This window comes from Mustela putorius, unplaced genomic scaffold (genome assembly GCF_011764305.1).
Source record: "Mustela putorius furo isolate JIRA1106 unplaced genomic scaffold, ASM1176430v1.1 tig00003858_pilon_pilon_pilon, whole genome shotgun sequence".
NCBI classification, from domain to species: domain Eukaryota; kingdom Metazoa; phylum Chordata; class Mammalia; order Carnivora; family Mustelidae; genus Mustela; species Mustela putorius.
This window is the reverse complement of record NW_025422010.1, coordinates 46,576,357-46,601,102: the sequence shown is the minus strand read 5'-3', so window position 1 is coordinate 46,601,102 and position 24,746 is coordinate 46,576,357. Positions and strand designations below refer to the sequence as shown.

General features: G+C 38.4%; 1 protein-coding gene across 1 annotated transcript; it reads right to left on the bottom strand.

Annotated features, from left to right (window-relative positions):
- Positions 1 to 7,270: 7,270 nt before the first annotated feature.
- On the bottom strand, positions 7,271 to 24,450 carry LOC101678026 (mucin-2-like). Its single transcript, XM_045065291.1, is given in 4 exon segments — positions 7,271 to 10,994; positions 13,530 to 13,729; positions 24,320 to 24,402; positions 24,405 to 24,450. Coding segments are annotated over 4 exon segments (3,693 nt in total). The 3' UTR covers positions 7,271 to 7,630.
- Between the last annotated feature and the right edge of the window lie 296 nt (positions 24,451 to 24,746).

The following is a 24,746-nucleotide window of genomic DNA, read 5'->3' as shown; positions in this document are numbered from 1 at the left end:
TTAGCCATATCTATGAAGGAGAACTTTATGTTCTCTCTTTATACCTTTAAAAAGAAGAAAAATAAAACCACCTAAACTGTCTTTATGCATGTGTGTGTGGTTTTGGGGTTTTGGGCGGGGGAGACTTAGGGTTTTTTTTGTTGTTATTGTTTTGGGTTTTTTGTTTTGGTGGGGGTTTTTGGTTTTGGTTTGGTTTTTTTGCCTGTACTCTCCAGTTGATGTTTTATTCCATTTGTCAAACTCTCCCTCAATGGGAAAAAACTCTCTCTCCGTAACTGTTCAAATACCCCGTTGAAAAAAGAAAAATGTTTTAAATTTCATTTTAAATAATATTTGAAAACATTTCTAAGCTTGACATTTTCTAGAGAAACTATAATATTAGCTGATGAATTTTCCTAAGAAATTTCCTTAAATTTTAATTGGTGTATTTTGGCATCATGGAGAACTAAAAAGTCACAAGGAATTTAGAGATCATTTTGTGTGAGGGACAAGGATCTCATTACTTAGGACCAACAGGAAAAGATCTCTTGCTTTTGATGCACAAGTATCTTCCTTAAAAATCATTCATTCAATAAATATTTATTAAGCAACATAGCTTTCTTAGTTGCTGCCTCTCTTCAGTGCAAAAATATGTTATTCCACACTTTGTTTCCTTTGGACTGTTTATTTCAAACTGCATTTGTATATTCCATATAGTTTTACATTTTTTAAACATCACAGGAAATTTTGTTAGATTTGCTTATTTACAAAAAAATGTTATTATAAATATTACTTACAAAGGGTTAACACTGGTCTAAAAACAACTGTCTAAACAAACTGTATATAAATATAACAATATTTTAGAGAGGAGATTTCTTTTTATTTATTTATTTATTTTTAAATTTCTTTTCAGTGTAACAGTATTCATTGTTTTTTGCACCACACCCAGTGCTCCATGCAATAGAGAGGACCTTTCTTAAATCTAGGGTCTATATTCAGGATGAACTCCTGATTTTCAAGGTTTTTGGAAATATTTGAGTTCTAGCAGGTCTAAAATTTTTGCAAAAAAACACACAAGAAAACACAGAAAACCTTACACGCTATACACTAAAACTGTACATCAGACTTTCAAAAATAATTAAATCAAATGGAAGCAATTAAGACCATTAAAATTATTCTGAACTACGATTATAATATCATTTAAAATTTTGATTAGATTATGTTGACAGAAATTTGCACCCATTGTAGATTAATCAATATTTGAAATAGTTTTTAAACTATTCAAAACTATCACTATAGCACACAGGGGCATACCAAATGGATAGAAATACAAGATTTGTGATTGACAGTGAGTAGTTAAAAAGTTAATAGATTGAGTTTTCCTTAATAACTAGAGGTATTCATTCCTTTTTTTGAAGTTACAAAAGTTAACAGCATTTCTTATAAAGACTGAATATAAGACTCACAAAACAAGCTATCAAAATGGAAAAATAAATACTCACTGGCTGTTTTCCGAGGGGATTCAATATTCATTACATATTGTCCGTATTCTCTCTATTCTTGAACACTGACTACCACATGCTTAACTCCAGGAACAATTGCCAATTTGATCATTGTCTTCTATACCTGAAATCTTAAGAAATAATTGAGTTGATTGATAGCTCTGTGTTATCAAGTATGATGCAACTAGGATGAACTAATTAATAAGCCATCATTCCCCAATATGGGACCCACCTAAGAAGAAAGAGTAAGGTGCAATTAATGTGCCTGTGTAGCTGGTGTGCCTGTGTGACTCAGTCAGTTGAGTGTCCAACTCCTGAATTTTGGCTCAAGTCATCTTGGGGTCATGAGATCGAGACCCATGTTGGGTTCAGCACAAAGTCTACTTGAGAGTCTCTCTTTCTCTCTCTCCCTTTGCCCCTCCCCCCAACTCTCACACGCTCTTTCAAATAAACTTTTTTAAAACAAACAAACAAGAAAACAAATCTTGCCTCTGGAGCTATTATGACTTTCCTCCTGGGCCTCCACATGGTATAATTCTCAAGCTGTAGGTCATATTACATTCTTCAACATTTTAGCAACATTCCTCATTTACCCTTCCTTCTGACTTTGGGGTCATCTTCTTCTGATAAAATTCTGGAGCAAGTGACTTTACCATTGCTTTCTTTCCAATGAAGCATGGCCATCTTCCCTCCCACTGTTGGCATCCTCTCTAGGGATGCATAGCTCTCCGCTCATTAGGCTTTGACATTTTCAGACTTTCCTCCCTTACTCTAAACCTTTTCTTCACTTCCAGAAAAATATGCCTATCCTGAGTTCACTTCCTCAGGGCCCTAACTCTGAAAGCTGGTGAATTTGATGTACTAATAGCTGTTAATATATTCACCAAGGTCTCCCGTCTTTCAAAAGGGCACTAAGAAATTTAGTTAAAGGGAACTTGATTAAGCAGGGGACTTCCACCATCCTCATACTTAACTTCTGAGGAAGCCTCTCCTTTACATAGGTAGGAACGTTCTTGTCACTCAGCAAAATCTAAGTGGCAACAGACTGTAGTTTAAAAATAATTGTCAATTTGAAAGCTAACAGTCAGCATCCAACATAAGTATCCAGCAAGATCTCACAACAGTAGCATGGGAAGTTCTTGGTGAAAGATGGTATATGAAAGGGGGTTGGGTGAGGTAGGTGTTGGGGTTTAAGAGTACCCTCAATTTGATGAGTATTGAGTCATTTATGGAATTGTTGAATCACTATATTGTACACCTGAAACTAGCAGAACACTGTATGTGAACTATACTAGAATTAAATTTTTTTTAAATGGTATAGTAACACAAGTTTTTAAAAATGACTCTTACACAGTGAGTTATCAAAAACTAATTCAAAAGTAATTTTCTTTTAGGATAGATGTATCATTAACACTAATTGAGTAGTTAGAGATCTATCTAATTTAATATATCTCCATCTTCCAATGATACTGCTCAGACATGTAGGAGACCATCTATTCTAACGATGCCATTTACAATTGAGGAAATCAAGGCCCCAAGAGAAGTGACACAACCAACTTCATAATCGTGGTCAGACCCTCCCTGCTGTCTTTCATGCTAGGAACCACTTATTTGTCCCAGCTCAGGGGACAGTCCAGTAAAGAGCCCATTAGAGCTCCGTCAGAAATAAAGAAAAGCAAGTAAATCAAATCCCAGAGTCGGAAAGGGATAGAAAGATATCCCAGGAATGCTTATCCTGGGCCTCACAACAGACTAATTAAATTTGAGGGAGTACTGTACTCTGCTTCGATGACTTATGTGTACCAAACTCTGAGAACCACTAGTTTAGGAAATGTTTTAAAGAGAATTCTCTGAAACATTTAGGAAGAAATATTTTGTGTGTGAAAAATGACCCGAAATGTTCAAATTATGTGGCTAATCTGTATTTATTCATTCAACATATGCCAGGCATTATGCTAGATGCTAATGAACAATCTCTCAGCCCTCTTGAAGCCATACCAGAGGGTGTGTGTGTATGTGTGTGTGTGTGTGTGTGTGTGGTTTAACCCTTTCCAAAGACTTTTCATAAATTTACCATTTTTAACAATTTTTAACAACTCTAATTTGAATCAACTAGAACAGTATCATCATTTTAGATTCTAAAATATGCTAGCAATGAGGTGCTCCTCGGTGGCTCAGTCATTAAGTGTCTGCCTTTGGCTCAGGTCATGATCTCAAGGTGCTGGGATGGGGCCACCCATTGGGCATCCTGCTCAGCAGGAAGCCTTCTTCTTCCTCTCCCACTCCCCCTGCTTGTGTTCCGTCCCTCACTGTGTGTCACTCTGTCAAATAAATAAAATCTTTAAAAAATAAAAATAAAAACAAATTTTAAAAAAACTAAAAAATAAATAAAATATACTAGCAATGAAAACATTATAGAAAACAAGAGAAACGGGAAGTGATTTGTTCCCAATAAGCAGTAAAACACGATGCCTGCCAAAAAATGACTCTCAGGCCTCTAGGCTATAAAAACCTATGTGAATGAAATGTGAATGAATGTGAATGAAATGTTTCAATAGCAATGAACTTTGATGATAATGTCAGCAAACACGTGATATTATACTGGAAATGACTATAAAATTAGGCTTTTTTTCCAGACTGGCTACATGTTTGACATACTGCTAGTTATCCCTAATTACCATTCTCTTTTTCATGTTCCTAGTAAGTAAACCTCAAAATTTTTGCTGGGCACATGCCTACCAATGATAAAGGCTACCTTACCCATCTACCCATGTAGCAAGGTGTGACCTTACGACTAAATTCTGGTCCAAGGCACAAAAGCAGAAAAGAGGAGTGCAACTTCTGGGTTGTGTCCTTAAGAGCAAGGGGTATGCCTTTTTTTCCCCCTTTCCCTTCCTTTTCGTCTGAATGCAGATCAGCGAGTGACCATCCCAGACACAGAGGTTAGGGTGATACTCTGTGTCCAGCAAAGCAGCTAGTTGAAACAAACTCTGCACCACTAAATCCCTAATAAGGAGAGCTATAGCACCCTAGACTTCTATCACAGCTGAATTATGTCATTAGTAATATTCTATCTGATGATGATATGGAGACAGTACCTCAATTTGGCCCTAGAGCACCATAACCACAGAGTTGATAAAATTTCACAAGTTCATTTGCATCTACAATTTATTTTGATAGCCTACAGAGGAGTAAGTAATTTCTGATATTTGTGTAATAACTGGAATGTTCCACTTTCAGAATGCCTAATTAATTAAAGAGTTGTGAGACCTAATTTCCAAATACCAAAAACATACGCTGTTGTGAAACCCAGACGATCTCTACAAGGACACTTGTTATGCAGGAATTACTCAGGAAGACAGAGCAGGACACACTTGGTTTAATATGCCAGGAGTGTATGGGTAAATCCAGGATTGTCACTCTGCCCAACACCCGGGGGTGCTTTTGCATCTCAGGTTATAAAAATGGTGACTTTTAACAGCTGTGTTTCAAGTCATCTTCATGGTCACACATTCTCTCCCTGGGTATATTTCACAGTGAAGGATAGTCCCTGTAAAGACTCCTCAACTTCTGGTGGGTTTTCAACCACAAGAATTTGGAAACCTTTGTCAGTTGATCAAGTAATACAAAATACAAGAAGTGCTTTGTATTTTCTCACTATTTAGCCAAAAGAACGTGGTGGTTTCTTTGAAATTCATCTATTAATACCAAATAGCTTTACGGTCACCCACCGTAAGACTCAACTTAAATTTCACTATGGTGTGAGGTCAATTAAAACACTTTTGGGGACGCCTGGGTGGCTCAGTTGGTTGGGCAGCTGCCTTCGGCTCAGGTCATGATCCCAGCGTCCTGGGATCGAGTCCCACATTGGGCTCCTTGCTCAGCAGGGAGCCTGCTTCTCCCTCTGCCTCTGCCTGCCATTCTGTCTGCCTGTGCAGACAGTGACTGGCAGTCATTGTGGCAGTAGGTTCAGTGACAGAACTGATTACCATTACCAATCACTCTTGTCTACCCCCCTCTCTCTCTGATAAATAAAATAAAATTTAAAAAATAAAAAAATAAAAAACCAAACCAAAACAAAACAAAAACACTTTTGGCCCACTGATTGACTAAGTCCAGTCCATTCTCTGATTTGGCTAAGTCCAGTCCAGTCCATTCTGTAATTTTCATTCATATTTATTATTTGATTGACACAGTAACTAACAAACCAGACAGGAGGTTTAAAAATAGAGTGTAGTCAGTAATATTATATTTAATAATTTATTAAATTAATTTAAATGTATGAAAAAATCATTATAAAAATGTACCAAACGTCCAAAGAAATTTTCAAAAACCCTTTCATATTAGTATTTGGTCTATCAGTGCTTTGTATAAAATCATCAAATACAGAAGTTTTAAAAAAGGAAAGTCTTACATATTCTCTTACATAATTATAAACATAAGGGAGGTTCTTCTTTTTAACTCAATTCAATATCCAATATATATAGATCGAATATATACAGATGTCATCTCAACAAATTAAAACTAATGAAGTGTTATTTAGGTAACATCTTAGAACAAAAGTATTATTATTACTACTCAAAATAGAAACAAGCAACGGGGGGCGCCTGGGTGGCTTATCCACTGAGTGTCCGCCTTAAGCTCAGATCATGATCCCAGGGTCCTGGGATCAAGCCAGCGCTGGGCTCCCTGCTCAGTGGAGAGACTGCTTCTTCCTCTCCCTCTGCCCCTCCCTCCCACTCCATGCTCTCTCTAGCTTTCATTCTATTTCAAATAAGTAACTAAAATCTTTCTTAAAAAAGACACAACTGTCTGATCCATATCAGTGATTTTTTTCTAATCCACAGTATACTAGATTCCATTCTAAGACTACTTAAAAATGACAAATGTGTTTTTATTGGTAGAATATTGGGGAGTTTTATTCATTCTGCAAATGTTTATTGAGAATGTACTACTACAAAATATTTTTCTGGGCAATGGGGATTTATACAACAATAAATGAGTCATAGTCTTCCTCTCAATAGCTTCAAACTGCTTACCCTGGTTCTGCTCTCTAAAGAGATAAATGAAGTACATAAAATTCTTCTCCTAAATAAGACTTAATTATTTTGCCACCTCACTATGCCCCTTCTTCTTTTTTTTCTTTTTGTAAGTCTACTTCTTAAAAGGCAAAAGTTACTCTCCGATTATTTTTAATGTGTTAAAGGTTTACAAAAAAGCACCATTGCACCATCTGTTGTTGCAAAATGTCACTGCAACTTCCTAAACAGGTCTTCAACACCTGCATCCATGATCTGGAGCCAAATGGCATATGATTTCTCGCTTAGGATGTATAATGGGCATATGGATGTTCAATGTAAAATTCTTCAATCTCTTTGTGTACTTGAAATATTTATAGTTTAAAAAAACAGCATGGCTAGGACATAACAGGTTTTATATAAATGAGCACACAATGAAGCTTGAAGGGTAAGCAGGGGCTAAACTTACTTGAGGTCTCATGGGTTATACTAAGTTTCAGTGATTTTCTTCTCTGCAAGTACCATCAACATTGATTTAAGCCTGTCAATTTCCAAGAATTCTAAATAACAGAATCCAAATTTGTAAGTTTATTACAATCTGCATTGCTATTTTCTTTTTATGAATGTTCTCCAGCATTTCAGCAGATAGCAGACACAAGTAAATGTTTACTCAAAGTAGTTTATTGGGTGCCTTTACAAGATTACTTCAAAAAGGAGTAGAAAACAAATTTTTAATTGAAAACAGTAATAACATCTTTATAAATATTACTTAAATATCAAAATGATTTAAAGAGAAAATGAAATGAAAATAATTTTATGCAATCTAAAATGTGGTGATACACAAATGTATTTAATATACCTTTGCCACATAGATGTCCTTTCTCTATTACATATGGAATTTGTGTATTGAAGACTAAAAGTTTGCAATAATAAAAGACTGTATTCACATTTGGTAACTTTTTATTTAATCATAGCAGTTTTCAAACATAAATTTTCTTAAAATGTGTACTAAGAACTCAATAAAATAGAGACTCTCTACATTAAATGGCCAGATCTAATAAATGGTAATATTAAATCTAAATTTTGTTTTAGGGGTAAAAGTCATGATCGTTATGATAGTTGAACCAGCTATTAAGGAAATCTGGTTTGAGAAATGGTTGTAGTCATGGCTGTGGTGGTTATAGGTTCAGTAGAGGTTGTAGTGGTGGTTGTGGTGGCTGTAGATACAGTAGAAGTTGTGGTGGTCATGGTGCTTGTAGTTTCAGTAGAAGGGGTAGTAGTGTCTGTGGCAGTTGTAGCCTCAGTGGCAGTGCTGGCAGGTAATGCAGTGGTCAGTTCAGATGCCGACGTGGCTGCCAGGGTAGCCGTAGGTTCCGTAGAGACAACAGTGGTGGCCGTAGTGGTGGTAGGTTTGGTAGCAGTTGTAGTCATGGCTGTGGTGGTTATAGGTTCAGTAGAGGTTGTAGTGGTGGTTGTGGTGATTGTTGGTACAGTAGAAGTTGTGGTTGTCATGGTGCTTGTAGTTTCAGTAGAAGGGGTAATAGTGGCTGTGGCAGTTGTAGCCTCAGTGGCAGTGCTGGCAGGTAGTGCAGTGGTCAGTTCAGATGCTGACGTGGCTGCCGGGGTAGCTGTTGGTTCTGTAGAGACAACAGTGGTGGCCGTAGTGGTGGCAGGTTTGGTAGCAGTTGTAGTCATGGCTGTGGTGGTTATAGGTTCAGTAGAGGTTGTAGTGGTGGTTGTGGTGGCTGTAGGTACAGTAGAAGTTGTGGTGGTCATGGTGCTTGTAGTTTCAGTAGAAGGGGTAGTAGTGTCTGTGGCAGTTGTAGCCTCAGTTGCAGTGCTGGCAGGTATTGCAGTGGTCAGTTCAGATGCTGACGTGGCTGCCGGGGTAGCTGTTGGTTCTGTAGAGACAACAGTGGTGGCCGTAGTGGTGGCAGGTTTGGTAGCAGTTGTAGTCATGGCTGTGGTGGTTATAGGTTCAGTAGAGGTTGTAGTGGTGGTTGTGGTGGCTGTAGGTACAGTAGAAGTTGTGGTGGTCATGGTGCTTGTAGTTTCAGTAGAAGGGGTAGTAGTGTCTGTGGCAGTTGTAGCCTCAGTTGCAGTGCTGGCAGGTATTGCAGTGGTCAGTTCAGATGCCAACATGGCTGCCGGGGTAGCTGTAGGTTCCGTAGAGACAACAGTGGTGGCCGTAGTGGTGGCAGGTTTGGTAGCAGTTGTAGTCATGGCTGTGGTGGTTATAGGTTCAGTAGAGGTTGTAGTGGTGGTTGTGGTGGCTGTAGATACAGTAGAAGTTGTGGTGGTCATGGTGCTTGTAGTTTCAGTAGAAGGGGTAGTAGTGTCTGTGGCAGTTGTAGCCTCAGTGGCAGTGCTGGCAGGTATCGCAGTGGTCAGTTCAGATGCCGATGTGGCTGCCGGGGTAGCTGTAGGTTCCGTAGAGACAACAGTGGAGGCCGTAGTGGTGGTAGGTTCGGTAGCAGTTGTAGTCATGGCTGTGGTGGTTATAGGTTCAGTAGAGGTTGTAGTGGTGGTTGTGGTGGTTGTGGTGATTGTAGGTACAGTAGAAGTTGTGGTGGTCATGGTGCTTGTAGTTTCAGTAGAAGGGGTAGTAGTGTCTGTGGCAGTTGTAGCCTCAGTGGCAGTGCTGGCAGGTATCGCAGTGGTCAGTTCAGATGCCGACGTGGCTGCCGGGGTAGCTGTAGGTTCCGTAGAGACAACAGTGGAGGCCGTAGTGGTGGTAGGTTCGGTAGCAGTTGTAGTCATGGCTGTGGTGGTTATAGGTTCAGTAGAGGTTGTAGTGGTGGTTGTGGTGGCTGTAGATACAGTAGAAGTTGTGGTGGTCATGGTGCTTGTAGTTTCAGTAGAAGGGGTAGTAGTGTCTGTGGCAGTTGTAGCCTCAGTGGCAGTGCTGGCAGGTATCGCAGTGGTCAGTTCAGATGCCGACGTGGCTGCCGGGGTAGCTGTAGGTTCCGTAGAGACAACAGTGGAGGCCGTAGTGGTGGTAGGTTCGGTAGCAGTTGTAGTCATGGCTGTGGTGGTTATAGGTTCAGTAGAGGTTGTAGTGGTGGTTGTGGTGGTTGTGGTGATTGTAGGTACAGTAGAAGTTGTGGTGGTCATGGTGCTTGTAGTTTCAGTAGAAGGGGTAGTAGTGTCTGTGGCAGTTGTAGCCTCAGTGGCAGTGCTGGCAGGTAATGCAGTGGTCAGTTCAGATGCCGACGTGGCTGCCAGGGTAGCCTTAGGTTCCGTAGAGACAACAGTGGTGGCCTTAGTGGTGGTAGGTTTGGTAGCAGTTGTAGTCATGTCTGTGGTGGTAGTATGTTGAGTAGAGCTCACAGTGGTATCTTTGGTGCTTGTAGCCTCATTGGTAGCACTGGAAGTTATTGTGGTAGTCAGTTCAGATGAAGTGGTGGCTGTAGTGGTTGTTGTCAGTTCAGTTGAGGTGGTATTGGAGGCTGTGGAGGTTGTATGTTCAGCAGAGTTTGGAGTGGTGGCCATGGTGACTATGGATTTGATAGAGGTGATAGTGGTGGCCCTGGGTGTTGCAAGTTTGGAAGACACTGTAGTGGTATCTGTGGTGGTTGCAGACTCAGGGGTCGTGCCAGCAATTGTTGTGAAAGTTGGTACTGATGATGTGATGGCAGCTGTGGTAGATATAGGCTCAGTCGTGGTGGCTGTGGTGGTTGTAGGTTTAGTAGAAGTTGTGCTGGCTGCGGTAGTTGTAGTTTCAGTAAAAGTTTTAGAGGTAGCCTTGGAGATTGTAGGTTCTGCAGAAGTTAAGGTGGTGGCCATGGTAGTTGTAGGATTGGTAGATGTTGTAATGGCAGCTGCAGTTGTACTAACCTCAGTGTTAGTGCTGGAAGTTTTTGTGTTAGTGAGTTCAGATGATATGGTGGCTGCTGTGGTAGCTGTTGACTTAATAGAGAAAGTACTGGTGGCTATGATGGTTGTGGGTTCTGTAGAGGCAACAATGGTGCCCATGGTAGTTGTAGCTTCAATGGCTGTGCTGGCAATCTTTGCGGTAGGGAGTTGAAGTGAATTGGTGACTGTAGCTGTGGTTGTAGGTTCAGTAGAAGCAGTACTAGAGGCTCTTGTGGTTTTCCCCTTAGTGGAATTGCTGGGAGTCACTGTGGTATTTGGTTTCATTGAAGTGTTTGCTCCTGCCATTGTTTTATGTTCAGTAGAAGTGGTAGAAGTTGTCGTGATAGCACTAGTTGGTTCTACTGAAGTGCTAGCAGTGGTCATAGTGATGGTAGTTGAATCAGATGTTGTGGTTGAATCCATTACAGTAATAGGTACTATAGTTTCAGAACTAGTAGATGAGCTCGTCCCATCATTTTGAGGGAGCTGAATAATGGATGCATTATTATTTTTCCTATTATACACTAGACATTCTATGAGTACTCCAATGGTTGTTGTTAGTGCACAGGCTAAGAGACAAGCCAGGAAGATTCTCCAAAGAGACCAGTCACTGAAGAAATTCCATGTTACCTGGAAAGGACTTACATAAGATTACTACAAATGAAACCAAATGTTTCAAGCAAAATTAATGCCTTCAATAATTCTTTTTATATATATATAACTTCATTTAAAGAATATATAAACATAAGAAACTATCTTAATACTATCAGTAAGAAATAGTGACTTAAATTTCAGTTTTTATTTAAGATAGACTTTGCCCTTATACTGTATTTAATATAGGAACGAAGAAACAAACCTTTCCTGCTTTCTTTTCATATGGCTGCATTTCAAACTAAGAAAAATATTAAATATCTTCTTGGAAATTCCTTATTCTTTCCACTGTCAAAAAAACTATCTATACATATGTGGATGCCTGCTGTAGACTGATTTCAGGGACTCCAAAGATCTGATTAAATTTTCTTCCACTTTGGGTCTTTCATAAATTTGTCTGCATTGGAGGCTTCTACTTTAACAGCATTAATTAAAGCCTTATCAAATTTTCTGGCTAACTTTTCATACCAGTTAGTATTTAGCAGCATGAAATTCAGGGCTAAAAATATTTACAAAATCCATTTTCTGCTACCACCAGCTATTTTCACTTGATAAGATGTTTCTGTGATCCTAGTCTTTCATCTATAAAAATTTATATAATAAAATAAGAAAGAATAAGGAATTAGTATCAGTAAATTTACTTTTGTAAATTCTGAAGTATCATGCATACATGATTTATTATTGTAGAGAAAATACTGCACTGTATTAAACATGTAAGTCTTGAGATCAGAGAGCCTTGAATTTAAATCCCACACCTCTAATATCCTGAGCAAGCTTCTTAATTTGTCTAATTATCAGCTTGACTTATATCAAAATTGATGATAATAATATCTACTTCAATGTGTTGTTGAGAAAATTTGAATAAGAATATCCTCTATAATAAAAAAATCCTCAAAATATCTTTTGCAGAAGGCAGTACACTGTAGTAATTACAAGCATAGGTACTGGAGTCTAACAGATTCAGGTTTAAATTTTAACTCTACCTTTCACTGGATAGATGGTGGCATTTGGAAATTAGCATTATGCAAAGCCTTGATGCTCTCACATGGATAACATCATCTATTTCATAGGGTTGATCTAAATGGTAAATAATGAAACTGTATGGGTAACATTTTCCTAGCACTTACTAATTATTCAAAGAAGCATTTGGTTTCTCTAGTTAGCTCATTATTATCCCTATTCTCTTGACTGAAAAAGATCACTAAAGGAAACACAGAGTAGAAGTCTTTACAACACGCAGAGTAGCTCTTAAATGTCCCAATATATGAGACTCTGTTTCAGACATAAACCCCAGTTTGGGTGTTATAAGTGATGCTCACAGGCAATCAGGAGCAGTGCAAAGGCTCTGAGTACCAAGACTGAGGGAATTCAGGGCACCAAATAAGAGAGCGCAAAGATAAATGGTATCTCTTGCCTCATGTTCTATAGGCCTCAGAAAGAAGTCAAAGGTGAAGGAGAGGAAGACCTATACTCATTTCTTAGATTGAAAAAGCAATTACCATTATTTTTTGTTTAAACCTTTAAAAAGGGGAATAGAATTAATAGAAACTAATCTAAAACAGACTTCAGACCTGTGTTCCAGCAGTTATTATTGCCACTAACTAGGTATGTTACAAACATTAAAAACTTCCTGGACCACCGTGTTGCCCATCGGTAAGTAAGTAAATGTATCTAAAGTAACTTTCAGCTTCTGGAATCATCAGAGACACATTCTCTAAATAATTCTTATATATAAAAAGCATTCTTCCACGTCTTTTGACATAAGGAGTTTATCTTCTCATGATTTACCACAGTTTCTTCAAACTGTCCCTAGAGTAGGATTAATCTAATTAATTCATTAATTGATCAGGGTATAGTCCAGAGTGAGAAGCATTGAACCAAACTGACAAGCATCATCAACAATCATCAAAACTAAGTTTGGCAAGCATCATCAACAATCATCAAAACTAAGTTTGGCCTTGTGAGAAAAGATCAGACTTCAATATGAAAAAAAGAATAGCAAACAGAATCAGGAATATAGGAAATCCGCTTTGGGAACCAAACTAGAAGTGATGCTAACTGGTTTGTGAGTCAAGGTTGAAAACACATGAGGTCAAAACCAGAAGGCTAAGAGAAGGCCCAGAGTTAGGCTCAGAGGCAGGAAGGGAAGGAGAGTGAGACCCACAGACTAGGTCCTCAGAGCCTTAACACATGACTTCATCTTCCATGGAGCAAGGGTTAAAATGTCTCACTGTCAGTGCAGTTGTTGACATCATCTACTCAGCCTTCCAAATAAGGGAGCCCAAAACTTTGCTTTATTTCCTTCCTTTAGTCTCATAAACTCTGTGTATGTTCTTTTATTCCATCAAAATCATTAGCTCTTTAAATGAAGACCTCCATAAATCCATCTCTTTTGCATTCCCTCTCAGTGACTTTACATGTTCAAAAAATGTTGTAGATTTCCAGAAGAATGGTGATAATGTTAATTACTGGATGCTTTTCCTCCAAAATATTATCAGATCAAGAGTATTTCCATGTTTATTACATCATAACCTGGAGAAAAAGTGTTGCCCCAAACATTACCTGACAATGTTGGAATTCTCTGTTTGGAGATTCTGAGTGTCCAAGGGTCCCTGTATTAGTGCAGACACCAGTTAAATCAGTACCAACATCACCAGTTACATCAGCTGATGTTGAAAACTGACATGACGAATTGTGAGCTTCATGGTTTCTTGGGTTGAATGACTGTGCATAGAAAAGAATGGAGAAAAAAAAGAAGCTACTGTATTTGATGTCTAAGGCAAAATACTCTGACAATATAAATCAGACTGTTGAATATAATGACATATTTGACCAAATAAGATCATTTGAAACCTGATTAAAGAACAAAAGAATATATTCATTATACTATTCTCAAAACATGGAAATCTAGTTATGTCATCCTAAGTTATATTTAATTATTTTATAAAATTATTGAAGCAAAATCCAGGAACAGACATTATCTTTTATCCTCGTCATATTTAATACATTTGTTAAATATCATTACATTGCAAGTTAGTATAGAGAGATCATATTTTTAAAAGTCCTACTATTAAAATTCTAGAGATCTTAAGGCTTCTTTTTTTTTTTTTAATTATATTATGTTAGAAGATGTGGTTGGTCCATATACACAATGGAATATTACTCAGGCATCAGAAAAGATGAATACCCAACTTTTGCATCAACATGGATGGGACCTGGGACTGGAGGATATTATGCTGAGTGAAATAAGCTGAGCTGAGAAAGTAAATTATCATACAGTTTCACTTATTTGTGGAACATAAGGAATAGCATGGAGGACATTAGGAGAAGGAAGGGAAAAATGAAGAGGGACAAATTGGAGTGGTGATAGAGACGTTAAGGCTTATCAAAACAACTCTTTTGAGAAAGCCAGTATCTAGAGAGGTGAAGTGAGATTCTGGATTTAGTAAATTGCAAAAAGTCACTTCTTCCACTGCAATTAAACAACAAAACAAAACAAAGGGAGAGCTTTGAAAAAACTGAAATTAGATTATCTAAAATTTAAAAATAGATTAAAGGGGGGAGGAGTCAAGATGGCGGAGAAGTAGCAGGCTGAGACTACTTCAGCTAGCACGGAGATCAGCTAGATAGCTTATCTAAAGATTGCAAACACCTGAAAATCCATCGGCAGATCGAAGAGAAGAAGAACAGCAATTCTGGAAACAGAAAAACAACCACTTTCTGAAAGGTAGGACCGGCGGAGAAGTGAATCCAAAGTGACGGGAAGATAGACCCCGGGGGGAAGGGGCCAGCTCCCGGCAAGCGGCCGAGCAACCGCGCACAAAATCAGGACTTTTAAAAGTCTGTTCCGCCGAGGGACATCGCTCCAGAGGCTAAACCGGGGCGAAGCCCACGCGGGGTCAGCGTGGCCTCAGGTCCCACAGGGTCACAGAAGGATCGGGGGTGTCTGAGTGTCGCAGAGCTTGCGGGTATTGGAACGGGAAAGCCGGCTACAGAGACAGAGCCGACTGTAAGCTCGCAGCATGGGGTGACCTTGAACCGGTCGCAGGCTCAGTGAGCTCGGAGCGCGGCCGGAGGGCAGGCAGACGGGAGTAACTGGCGCTGTTCTCTGAGGGCGCACTGAGGAGTGCGGCCCTGAGCTCTCGGCTCCTCCGGGCCGGAGACCAGGAGGCCGCCATTTGTATTCCCGTCCTCCGGAACTCTACGGAAAGCGCTCAGGGAACAAAAACTCCTGAAAGCAAACCCGAGTGGATTACCCACCCCGGCCCCGGGTAAGGGCGGTGTAATTCCGCCTGGGGCAAAGACACTTGAGAATCACTACAACAGGCCCCTCCCCCAGAAGATCAACAAGAAATCCAGCCGAGACCAAGTTCACCTACCAAGGAGTGCGGTTTCAATACCAAGGAGAGCAGCAGAATTCCAGAGGAGGAGAAAGCCAAGCACGGAACTCATGGCTTTTTCCCTGTGATTTTTTTTAGTCTTGCAGTTAATTTAATTTTTTTCTTTTTCATTTTTTGGTTTTTTTTTCTCGCCTTCGGGTAAAATTTTTTTTTAACTGTTACCTTTTTCTTTTTTAACGATTTTTTACTAGTTTATCTAATATATATATTTTTTCTTTTTTACATTTTTCTTAGGTGTTTTTTTTTTTTAATTCTTTTCTTTTTTTTTTTTTTTCTTTCTTCCTTTTTGAACCTCTTTTTATCCCCTTTCTCCCCTCTCACGATTTTGGATCTCTCCCATTTGGTTAAAGCACATTTTTCTGGGGTTGTTGCCACCCTTTTAGTATTTTACTTGCCCCTTCATATACTCTTATCTGGACAAAATGACAAGACGGAAAAATTCGACACAAAAAAAAGAACAAGAGGCAGTACCGAAGGCTAGGGACCTAATCAATACAGACATTGGTAATATGTCAGATCTAGAGTTCAGAATGACAATTCTCAAGGTTCTAGCCGGGCTCGAAAAAGGCATGGAAGATATTAGAGAACCCCTCTCGAGAGATATAAAAGCCCTTTCTAGAGAAATAAAAGAACTAAAATCTAACCAAGTTGAAATCAAAAAAGCTATTAATGAGGTGCAATCAAAAATGGAGGCTCTCACTGCTAGGATAAATGAGGCAGAAGAAAGAATTAGTGATATAGAAGACCAAATGACAGAGAATAAAGAAGCTGAGCAAAAGAGGGACAAACAGCTACTGACCACGAGGGGAGAATTCGAGAGATAAGTGACACCATAAGACGAAACAACATTAGAATAATTGGGATTCCAGAAGAAGAAGAAAGAGAGAGGGGAGCAGAAGGTATACTGGAGAGAATTATTAGGGAGAATTTCCCCAATATGGCAAAGGGAATGAGCATCAAAATTCAGGAGGTTCAGAGAACGCCCCTCAAAATCAATAAGAATAGGCCCACACCCCATCACCTAATAGTAAAATTTACAAGTCTCAGTGACAAAGAGAAAATCCTGAAAGCAGCCCGGGAAAAGAAGTCTGTAACATACAATGGTAAAAATATTAGATTGGCAGCTGACTTATCCACAGAGACCTGGCAGGCCAGAAAGAGCTGGCATGATATTTTCAGAGCACTAAACGAGAAAAACATGCAGCCAAGAATACTATATCCAGCTAGGCTATCATTAAAAATAAAAGGAGAGATTAAAAGCTTCCAGGACAAACAAAAACTGAAAGAATTTGCAAACACCAAACCAGCTCTACAGGAAATATTGAAAGGGGTCCTCTAAGCAAAGAGAGGGCCTACAAGTGGTAGATCAGAAAGGAACAGAGACCATATACAATAATAATAATAACCTTATACAATATACAATATACAATAATAACCTTACAGGCAATACAATGGCACTAAGTTCATATCTCTCAATAGTTACCCTGAATGTGAATGGGCTAAATGCCCCTGTCAAAAGACGCAGGGTATCAGAATGGATAAAAAAACAAAACCCATCTATATGTTGCCTCCAAGAAACTCATTTTAAGCCCGAAGACACCTCCAGATTTAAAGTGAGGGGGTGGAAAAGAATTTACCATGCTAATGGACATCAGAAGAAAGCAGGAGTGGCAATCCTTATATCAGATCAATTAGATTTTAAGCCAAAGACTATAATAAGAGATGAGGAAGGACACTATATCATACTCAAAGGGTCTGTCCAACAAGAAGATTTAACAATTTTAAATATCTATGCCTCCAACGTGGGAGCAGCCAACTATATAAACCAATTAATAACAAAATCAAAGAAACACATCAACAATAATACAATAATAGTAGGGGACTTTAACACTCCCCTCACTGAAATGGACAGATCATCCAAGCAAAAGATCAGCAAGGAAATAAAGGCCTTAAATGACACACTGGAGCAGATGGACATCACAGATATATTCAGAACATTTCATCCCAAAGCAACAGAATACACATTCTTCTCTAGTGCACATGGAACATTCTCCAGAATAGATCATATCCTCGGTCCTAAATCAGGACTCAACCGGTATCAAAAGATTGGGATCATTCCCGGCATATTTTCAGACCACAATGCTCTAAAGCTAGAACTCAACCACAAAAGGAAGTTTGGAAAGAACCCAAATACATGGAGACTAAATAGCATCCTTCTAAAGAATGAATGGGTCAACCGGGAAATTAAAGAAGAATTGAAAAAAATCATGGAAACAAATGATAATGAAAATACAACAGTTCAAAATCTGTGGGACACAACAAAGGCAGTCCTGAGAGGAAAATATATAGCGGTACAAGCCTTTCTCAAGAAACAAGAAAGGTCTCAGGTACACAACCTAACCCTACACCTAAAGGAGCTGGAGAAAGAACAAGAAAGAAACCCTAAACCCAGCAGGAGAAGAGAAATCATAAAGATCAGAGCAGAAATCAATGAAATAGAAACCAAAAAAATAATAGAACAAATCAACGAAACTAGGAGCTGGTTCTTTGAAAGAATTAATAAAATTGATAAATCCCTGGCCCGACTTATCAAAAAGAAAAGAGAAAGGACCCAAATAAATAAAATCATGAATGAAAGAGGAGAGATCACAACTAACACCAAAGAAATACAAACTATTATAAGAACATACTATGTGCAACTCTACGCCAATAAATTTGACAATCTGGAAGAAATGGATGCATTCCTAGAGACATATAAACTACTACAACTGAACCAGGAAAAAATAGAAAGCCTGAACAGACCCATAACCAGTAAGGAGATTGAAATAGTCATTAAAAATCTCCAAACAAACAAAAGCACAGGGCCAGATGGCTTCCCGGGGGAATTCTACCAAACATTTAAAGAAGAACTAATTCCTATTCTCCTGAAACTGTTCCAAAAAGTAGAAATGGAAGGAAAACTTTCAAACTCATTTTATGAGGCCAGCATCACCTTGATCCCAAAACCAGACAAGGATCCCACCAAAAAAGAGAGCTATAGACCAATATCCTTGATGAACACAAATGCAAAAATACTCAACAAAATACTAGCCAATAGGATTCAACAGTACATTAAAAAGATTATTCACCATGACCAAGTGGGATTTATTCCAGGGCTGCAAGGTTGGTTCAACATCCGCAATACAGTCAATGTGATACAACACATCAATAAAAGAAAGAATAAGAACCATATGATACTCTCAATAGATGCTGAAAAAGCATTTGACAAAGTACAGCATCGCTTCCTGATCAAAACTCTTCAAAGTGTAGGGATAGAGGGCACATACCTCAATATCATCAAAGCCATCTATGAAAAACCAACTGCAAATATCATTCTCAATGGAGAAAAACTGAAAGCTTTTCCGCTAAGGTCAGGAACACGGCAGGGATGTCCATTATCACCACTGCTATTCAACATAGTACTAGAGGTCCTAGCCTCAGCAATCAGACAACAAAAGGAAATTAAAGGCATCCAAATCGGCAAAGAAGAAGTCAAATTATCACTCTTCGCAGATGATATGATACTATATGTGGAAAACCCAAAAGACTCCACTCCAAAACTGCTAGAACTTATACAGGAATTCAGTAAAGTGTCAGGATATAAAATCAATGCACAGAAATCAGTTACATTTCTCTACACCAACAGCAAGACAGAAGAAAGAGAAATTAAGGAGTCAATCCCATTTACAATTGCATCCAAAACCATAAGATACCTAGGAATAAACCTAACCAAAGAGACACAGAATCTATACTCAGAAAACTATAAAGTACTCATGAAAGAAATTGAGGAAGACACAAAGAAATGGAAAAATGTTCCATGCTCCTGGATTGGAAGAATAAATATTGTGAAAATGTCTATGCTACCTAAAGCAATCTACACATTTAATGCAATTCCTATCAAAGTACCATCCATCTTTTTCAAAGAAATGGAACAAATAATGCTAAAATTTATATGGAACCAGAAAAGACCTCGAATAGCCAAAGGGATATTGAAAAAGAAAGCCAACGTTGGTGGCATCACAATTCCGGACTTCAAGCTCTATTACAAAGCTGTCATCATCAAGACAGCATGGTACTGGCACAAAAACAGACACATAGATCAATGGAACAGAATAGAGAGCCCAGAAATAGACCCTCAAATCTATGGTCAACTAATCTTCGACAAAGCAGGAAAGAATGTCCAATGGAAAAAAGACAGCCTCTTCAATAAATGGTGCTGGGAAAATTGGTCAGCCACATGCAGAAAAATGAAATTGGACCATTTCCTTACACCACACACAAAAATAGACTCAAAATGGATGAAGGACCTCAATGTGCGAAAGGAATCCATCAAAATCCTTGAGGAGAACCCAGGCAGCAACCTCTTCGACCTCTGCCGCAGCAACATCTTCCTAGGAACAATGCAAAAGGCAAGGGAAGCAAGGGAAAAAATGAACTATTGGGATTTCATCAAGATCAAAAGCTTTTGCACAGCAAAGGAAACAGTTAACAAAATCAAAAGACAGCTGACAGAATGGGAGAAGATATTTGCAAACGACATATCAGATAAAGGACTAGTGTCCAGAATCTATAAAGAACTTAGCAAACTCAACACCCAAAGAACAAATAATCCAATCAAGAAATGGGCAGAGGACATGAACAGACATTTCTGCAAAGAAGACATCCAGATGGCCAACAGACACATGAAAAAGTGCTCCATATCACTCGGCATCAGGGAAATACAAATCAAAACCACAATGAGATATCACCTCACACCAGTCAGAATGGCTAAAATCAACAAGTTAGGAAATGACAGATGCTGGCGAGGATGCGTAGAAAGGGGAACCCTCCAACACTGTTGGTGGGAATGCAAGCTGGTGCAGCCACTCTGGAAAACAGCATGGAGGTTCCTCAAAATGTTGAAAATAGAACTGCCCTATGACCCAGCAATTGCACTATTGGGTATTTACCCTAAAGATACAAACGTAGTGATCCAAAGGGACACATGCACCCGAATGTTTATAGCAGCAATGTCCACAATAGCCAAACTATGGAAAGAACCTAGATGTCCATCAACAGATGAATGGATCAAGAAGATGTGGTATATATACACAATGGAATACTATGCAGCCATCAAAAGAAATGAAATCTTGCCATTTGCGACAACATGGATGGAACTAGAGCGTATCATGCTTAGCGAAATAAGTCAAGCAGAGAAAGACAACTATCATATGATCTCCCTGATATGAGGAAGTGGTGAGGCAACATGGGGGCTTAAGTGGGTAGGAGAAGAATCAATGAAACAAGATGGGATTGGGAGGGAGACAAACCATAAGTGACTCTTAATCTCACAAAACAAACTGAGGGTTGCTGGGGGGAGGGGGTTTGGGAGAAGGGGGTGGGATTATGGACATTGGGGAGGGTATGTGCTTTGGTGAGTGCTGTGAAGTGTGTAAACCTGGTGATTCACAGACCTGTACCCCTGGGGATAAAAATATATGTTTATAAAAAATAAAAAATTAATTAAAAAAATTTTTAAAAAAATTAAAAAATAAAAATAGATTAAAAATCAAATAAAATTTTTAAAAGAAAGGAGCTTTTCCAAAGTGATCTAACATCATAGACCTTCTTCTTGTCTGGGGCATTTGTGGATTCTGAGTATGAGCCTGAGGTTCTGACTACCAAAAGAGGTTAACATAACTTTTGGTATTCATGTGAGGCTGACATGACGTATTTGAAAATAAAGGAGTCTCAAAGCAATGTTTTAATGTTCTTTTTAATGTTCTGGGATAGCTCCAGAGGCTAAGGGCCTGGGACAGAAAGGCAGAATAAAGTCTGTAGCAGTATCATAGTGAACAGAAGAGAAAATCATTCTAGAAGGAGACTTAACTACAAACACAAGACTGGTTTCCCCCCTTAGGACAGTTGTCAGATATTGAGGCTTTCTGGCATAGAAACCTAAAGGATTGACCATGAATCCTTTGAAGGTCAGTCTCTGAAAAATGTAGGTACAAATATTCTCTAAGCAAAATAGTAGTAAATTAAATTCAAAAATATATAAAAATGTAAAAATTTCATGGCCACTTATGATAAAATTTCTCAGCAAACTAATAATAGATGGATCGTCCATAATCTGATAAAGAATAGCTCCATGAAACTTAAAGCTAATGTTATAATTAATGATTAAATATTTCACACTTTCCCCCTTAATTTGGGGAAAAATGCATGATACTCACTTTTATCACTTCCATTCAATATTACACTGGAGGTCTTAGTGCATTAGGTTAAGAAAACAACATGTTTTAAAATTTGAAAAAAAGGATAATGATATAACCGAGTTTACAGAAAATCTGAAAGAATCTACAAAGAAATATAATGAATTAATGTACCACTGGATACAAGGTAAGAATACAAAAGTCAATTGGATTTCTATAAAATAGCAAGAAAACATTTGAAATTGAACTTAATATGCCATTTAAAACAACACAAAAAGCATCTAAAAATAAATCTAAACATAAAAGTACTTAATCTCTACATTAAAACCTCAAATCATTGTTAATAAAAATTAAAGAAGACCAGTATAAAAGAAAAAGCAAGCCATGTTCATGGATTTGAAGAATTTAGGTATTATGATATAAATTTTCACAAATTAAATGCCAATTCAATGATCTCCCAGTCAAAACTGCGTAAGTATTTTAATAGAGATCAACAAGCTAATTCTAAAAATTTCTATAGAAATGCAAAGGATCTTGAATAGCAAAGATAACTTGAAGAGCAATGTTTAAGTACTACCAAATTTCAAGATTTATTATAAAGCTAGGGTAATCAAGACAGTGTAGCAGTGGTACCAGACAAATAGAACAACGGAACAGATAAGAGTCCCGACAGACCTACACATACATAGTCTTTTGATTTACAAAAAAGCTTCATGTTCAGTACAGACAAGATGACCTTTACATCTGTACAGCAAAAAATCTCCATATTGAAAACAATGTTTAACCCTACTTCCTGCCACATATAAAAATGAATTTTAAATGGATCATAAACCTAAGTGTACAACTGAAATGATCAAACTTCCAGATAAAAACATAGGACCTTTTTAACTGAGTTTCTTGACACTACAAAGACACAATTAAAGACTCACAAGGCTAGAAGGTCCCTGAAGAACATCTTCAGGGGAAGGCAGTGCTGATCTAGAATCAAGAAAACAATTTCTCTGCCTTGTAATTTCCTTGTTAGGGCATAGGGACAAAAATATTTTTCCTCAAGAAAATGTAATTTTCGGGGCGCCTGGGTGGCTCAGTGGGTTAAAGCTTCTGCCTTCAGCTCAGGTCATTATCCCAGGGTCCTGGGATCGAGCCCCGAGTCGGGCTCTCTGCTTGGCAGGGAGCCTGCTTCTCCCTCTCTCTCTGCCTGCCTCTCTGCCTACTTGTGATGTCTTTCTGTCAAATAAAAAAAAACAAAAACAAAAAAAAAAAACTTTAAAAAAATAAAAATTAAAAAAAAAAAAAAAGAAAATGTAATTTTCCATTCAAATCTGTACTGATCTCAGCACATTTCCATGGCTGTTCCCAATATCAAGGTCTTTAATCAGGCATGCAGTTACATAAAAGACAACCATAAATGCACAGCACTGAAATGTTTCTTCTAAAAATATAAACAATAGTCAAATAATATAATATATGATTAAATTCTAAATATTTCATCTGAATACAATTCTTTACCAAAAACAGAAATTCATATAAAGTTAAAGAGGCCAATAGTTTGCTGCCCAGGCCTAGACTTCACTCACAGGATTACCTTCTCACCTCCAAAGATATGTAGAAATCTGGGGACCTCGTTGGCTCAGTGGTTAAGCTTTTGCCTTCTGCTCCAGGTTAAGATCCCAGGTTACTGGGATAGAGCCCCAGTCCCACATCAGGCTCCCTGCATAACAAGGAATCTGTCCTCCCTCTCCCTCTGATCCTCCCACCCCTGCCCAGGCATGTGCGCCCTATCTCAAATAAATAAATGAAGTATTAAAAAAAAGATATGTAGGGGCGCCCAGGTGGCTCAGGGGTTAAAGCCTCTGCCTTCGGTTCCAGTCATAATCCCAGGGTCCTGGGATCGAGCCCCGAGTTGGGCTCTCTGCTCGGCAGGGAGCCTGCTTCTTTCCCACTCTCTCTGCCTGCCTCTCTGCCTACTTGTGATCTGTCTGTCAAATAAATAAATAAAATCTTTAAAGAAAAAAAAAGATATGTAGATGTAGAAATCTTTGAGCTATGGAAAATCTACACATTACACTAAAAATCTAGGCAGTTAACACATAATCTATACATACATTTTCAAAAACATAAGTTGTTGGATGCCTGGGTGGCTCAGTTGGTTAAGTGACCACCTTCGATTCAGGTCATGATCCCGGAGTCCCAGGACTGAGTCCCTCACCAGGCTCCCAGCTCCATGGGGAGTCTGCTTCTCCCTCTGACCTTCCTCCCCTCTCATGCTCTCTCTCACTCTCTCTCAAATGGATAAATAAAATCTTTAAAAAAAAAAAAAAACATAACTTGTTAAATGCTATCAAATTTAAATTTATTGGCTTGTGCTTGAATTATGATAACTGTAGAGAATTATTTGAACAGGATATTAAATTTTACCCCCCAAATTGCTAATATCTTAGATTAAAGAATATTAAACTAAATTTCTCAATTATGTATATATTGATATGTAGAAAAAATACAAGTTTTCTAATTGTCTAAGTAGTAAAAAGAATAGCTAAAAATTGGTTTTCATGTAAAACTTTTAGGAATCCCTTTTTAGGAAGAACCATGTTATAATAAAGAAATATTAGGATTGTACAAATATTGGAAAACAAAACTCTGAGCCACCTGAAATATCACAGTGGTACCACAATACTCACCAGCTGGTTTTCAGAATGTCTGATATTCACTATGTATTTCCCAGGTTTTCTCTCCATTTTTGAACTGTCAGTATCACAAGCTACCAGAAACATTTTTCAGCCTGTCCATTGCCCTTTATAACTGCAATCATGAGAAATAATTAAGTTGATTAATATTAAATCTACTATGAGACATAAGTACCAGTGTGGATTAGACTAAATAATAAATCATTATTCTTTATGTGGGATCCACCTTAAAGGAAGAAGTGGGGCATTAAGCAATTAAGGGTGCAAGAAAATCAGGCCACCTCTACGATTACGTTCTCAATAGTACTCCGCCAGACAGCCCACCTAGCCGAAATGCAACCATATCACCCTTCCTTCTCTCACCTATCGCATCTTCCACAGAACTTTCCCTTCTGACTTTATGAAGGGCCCAAGTCAGAAC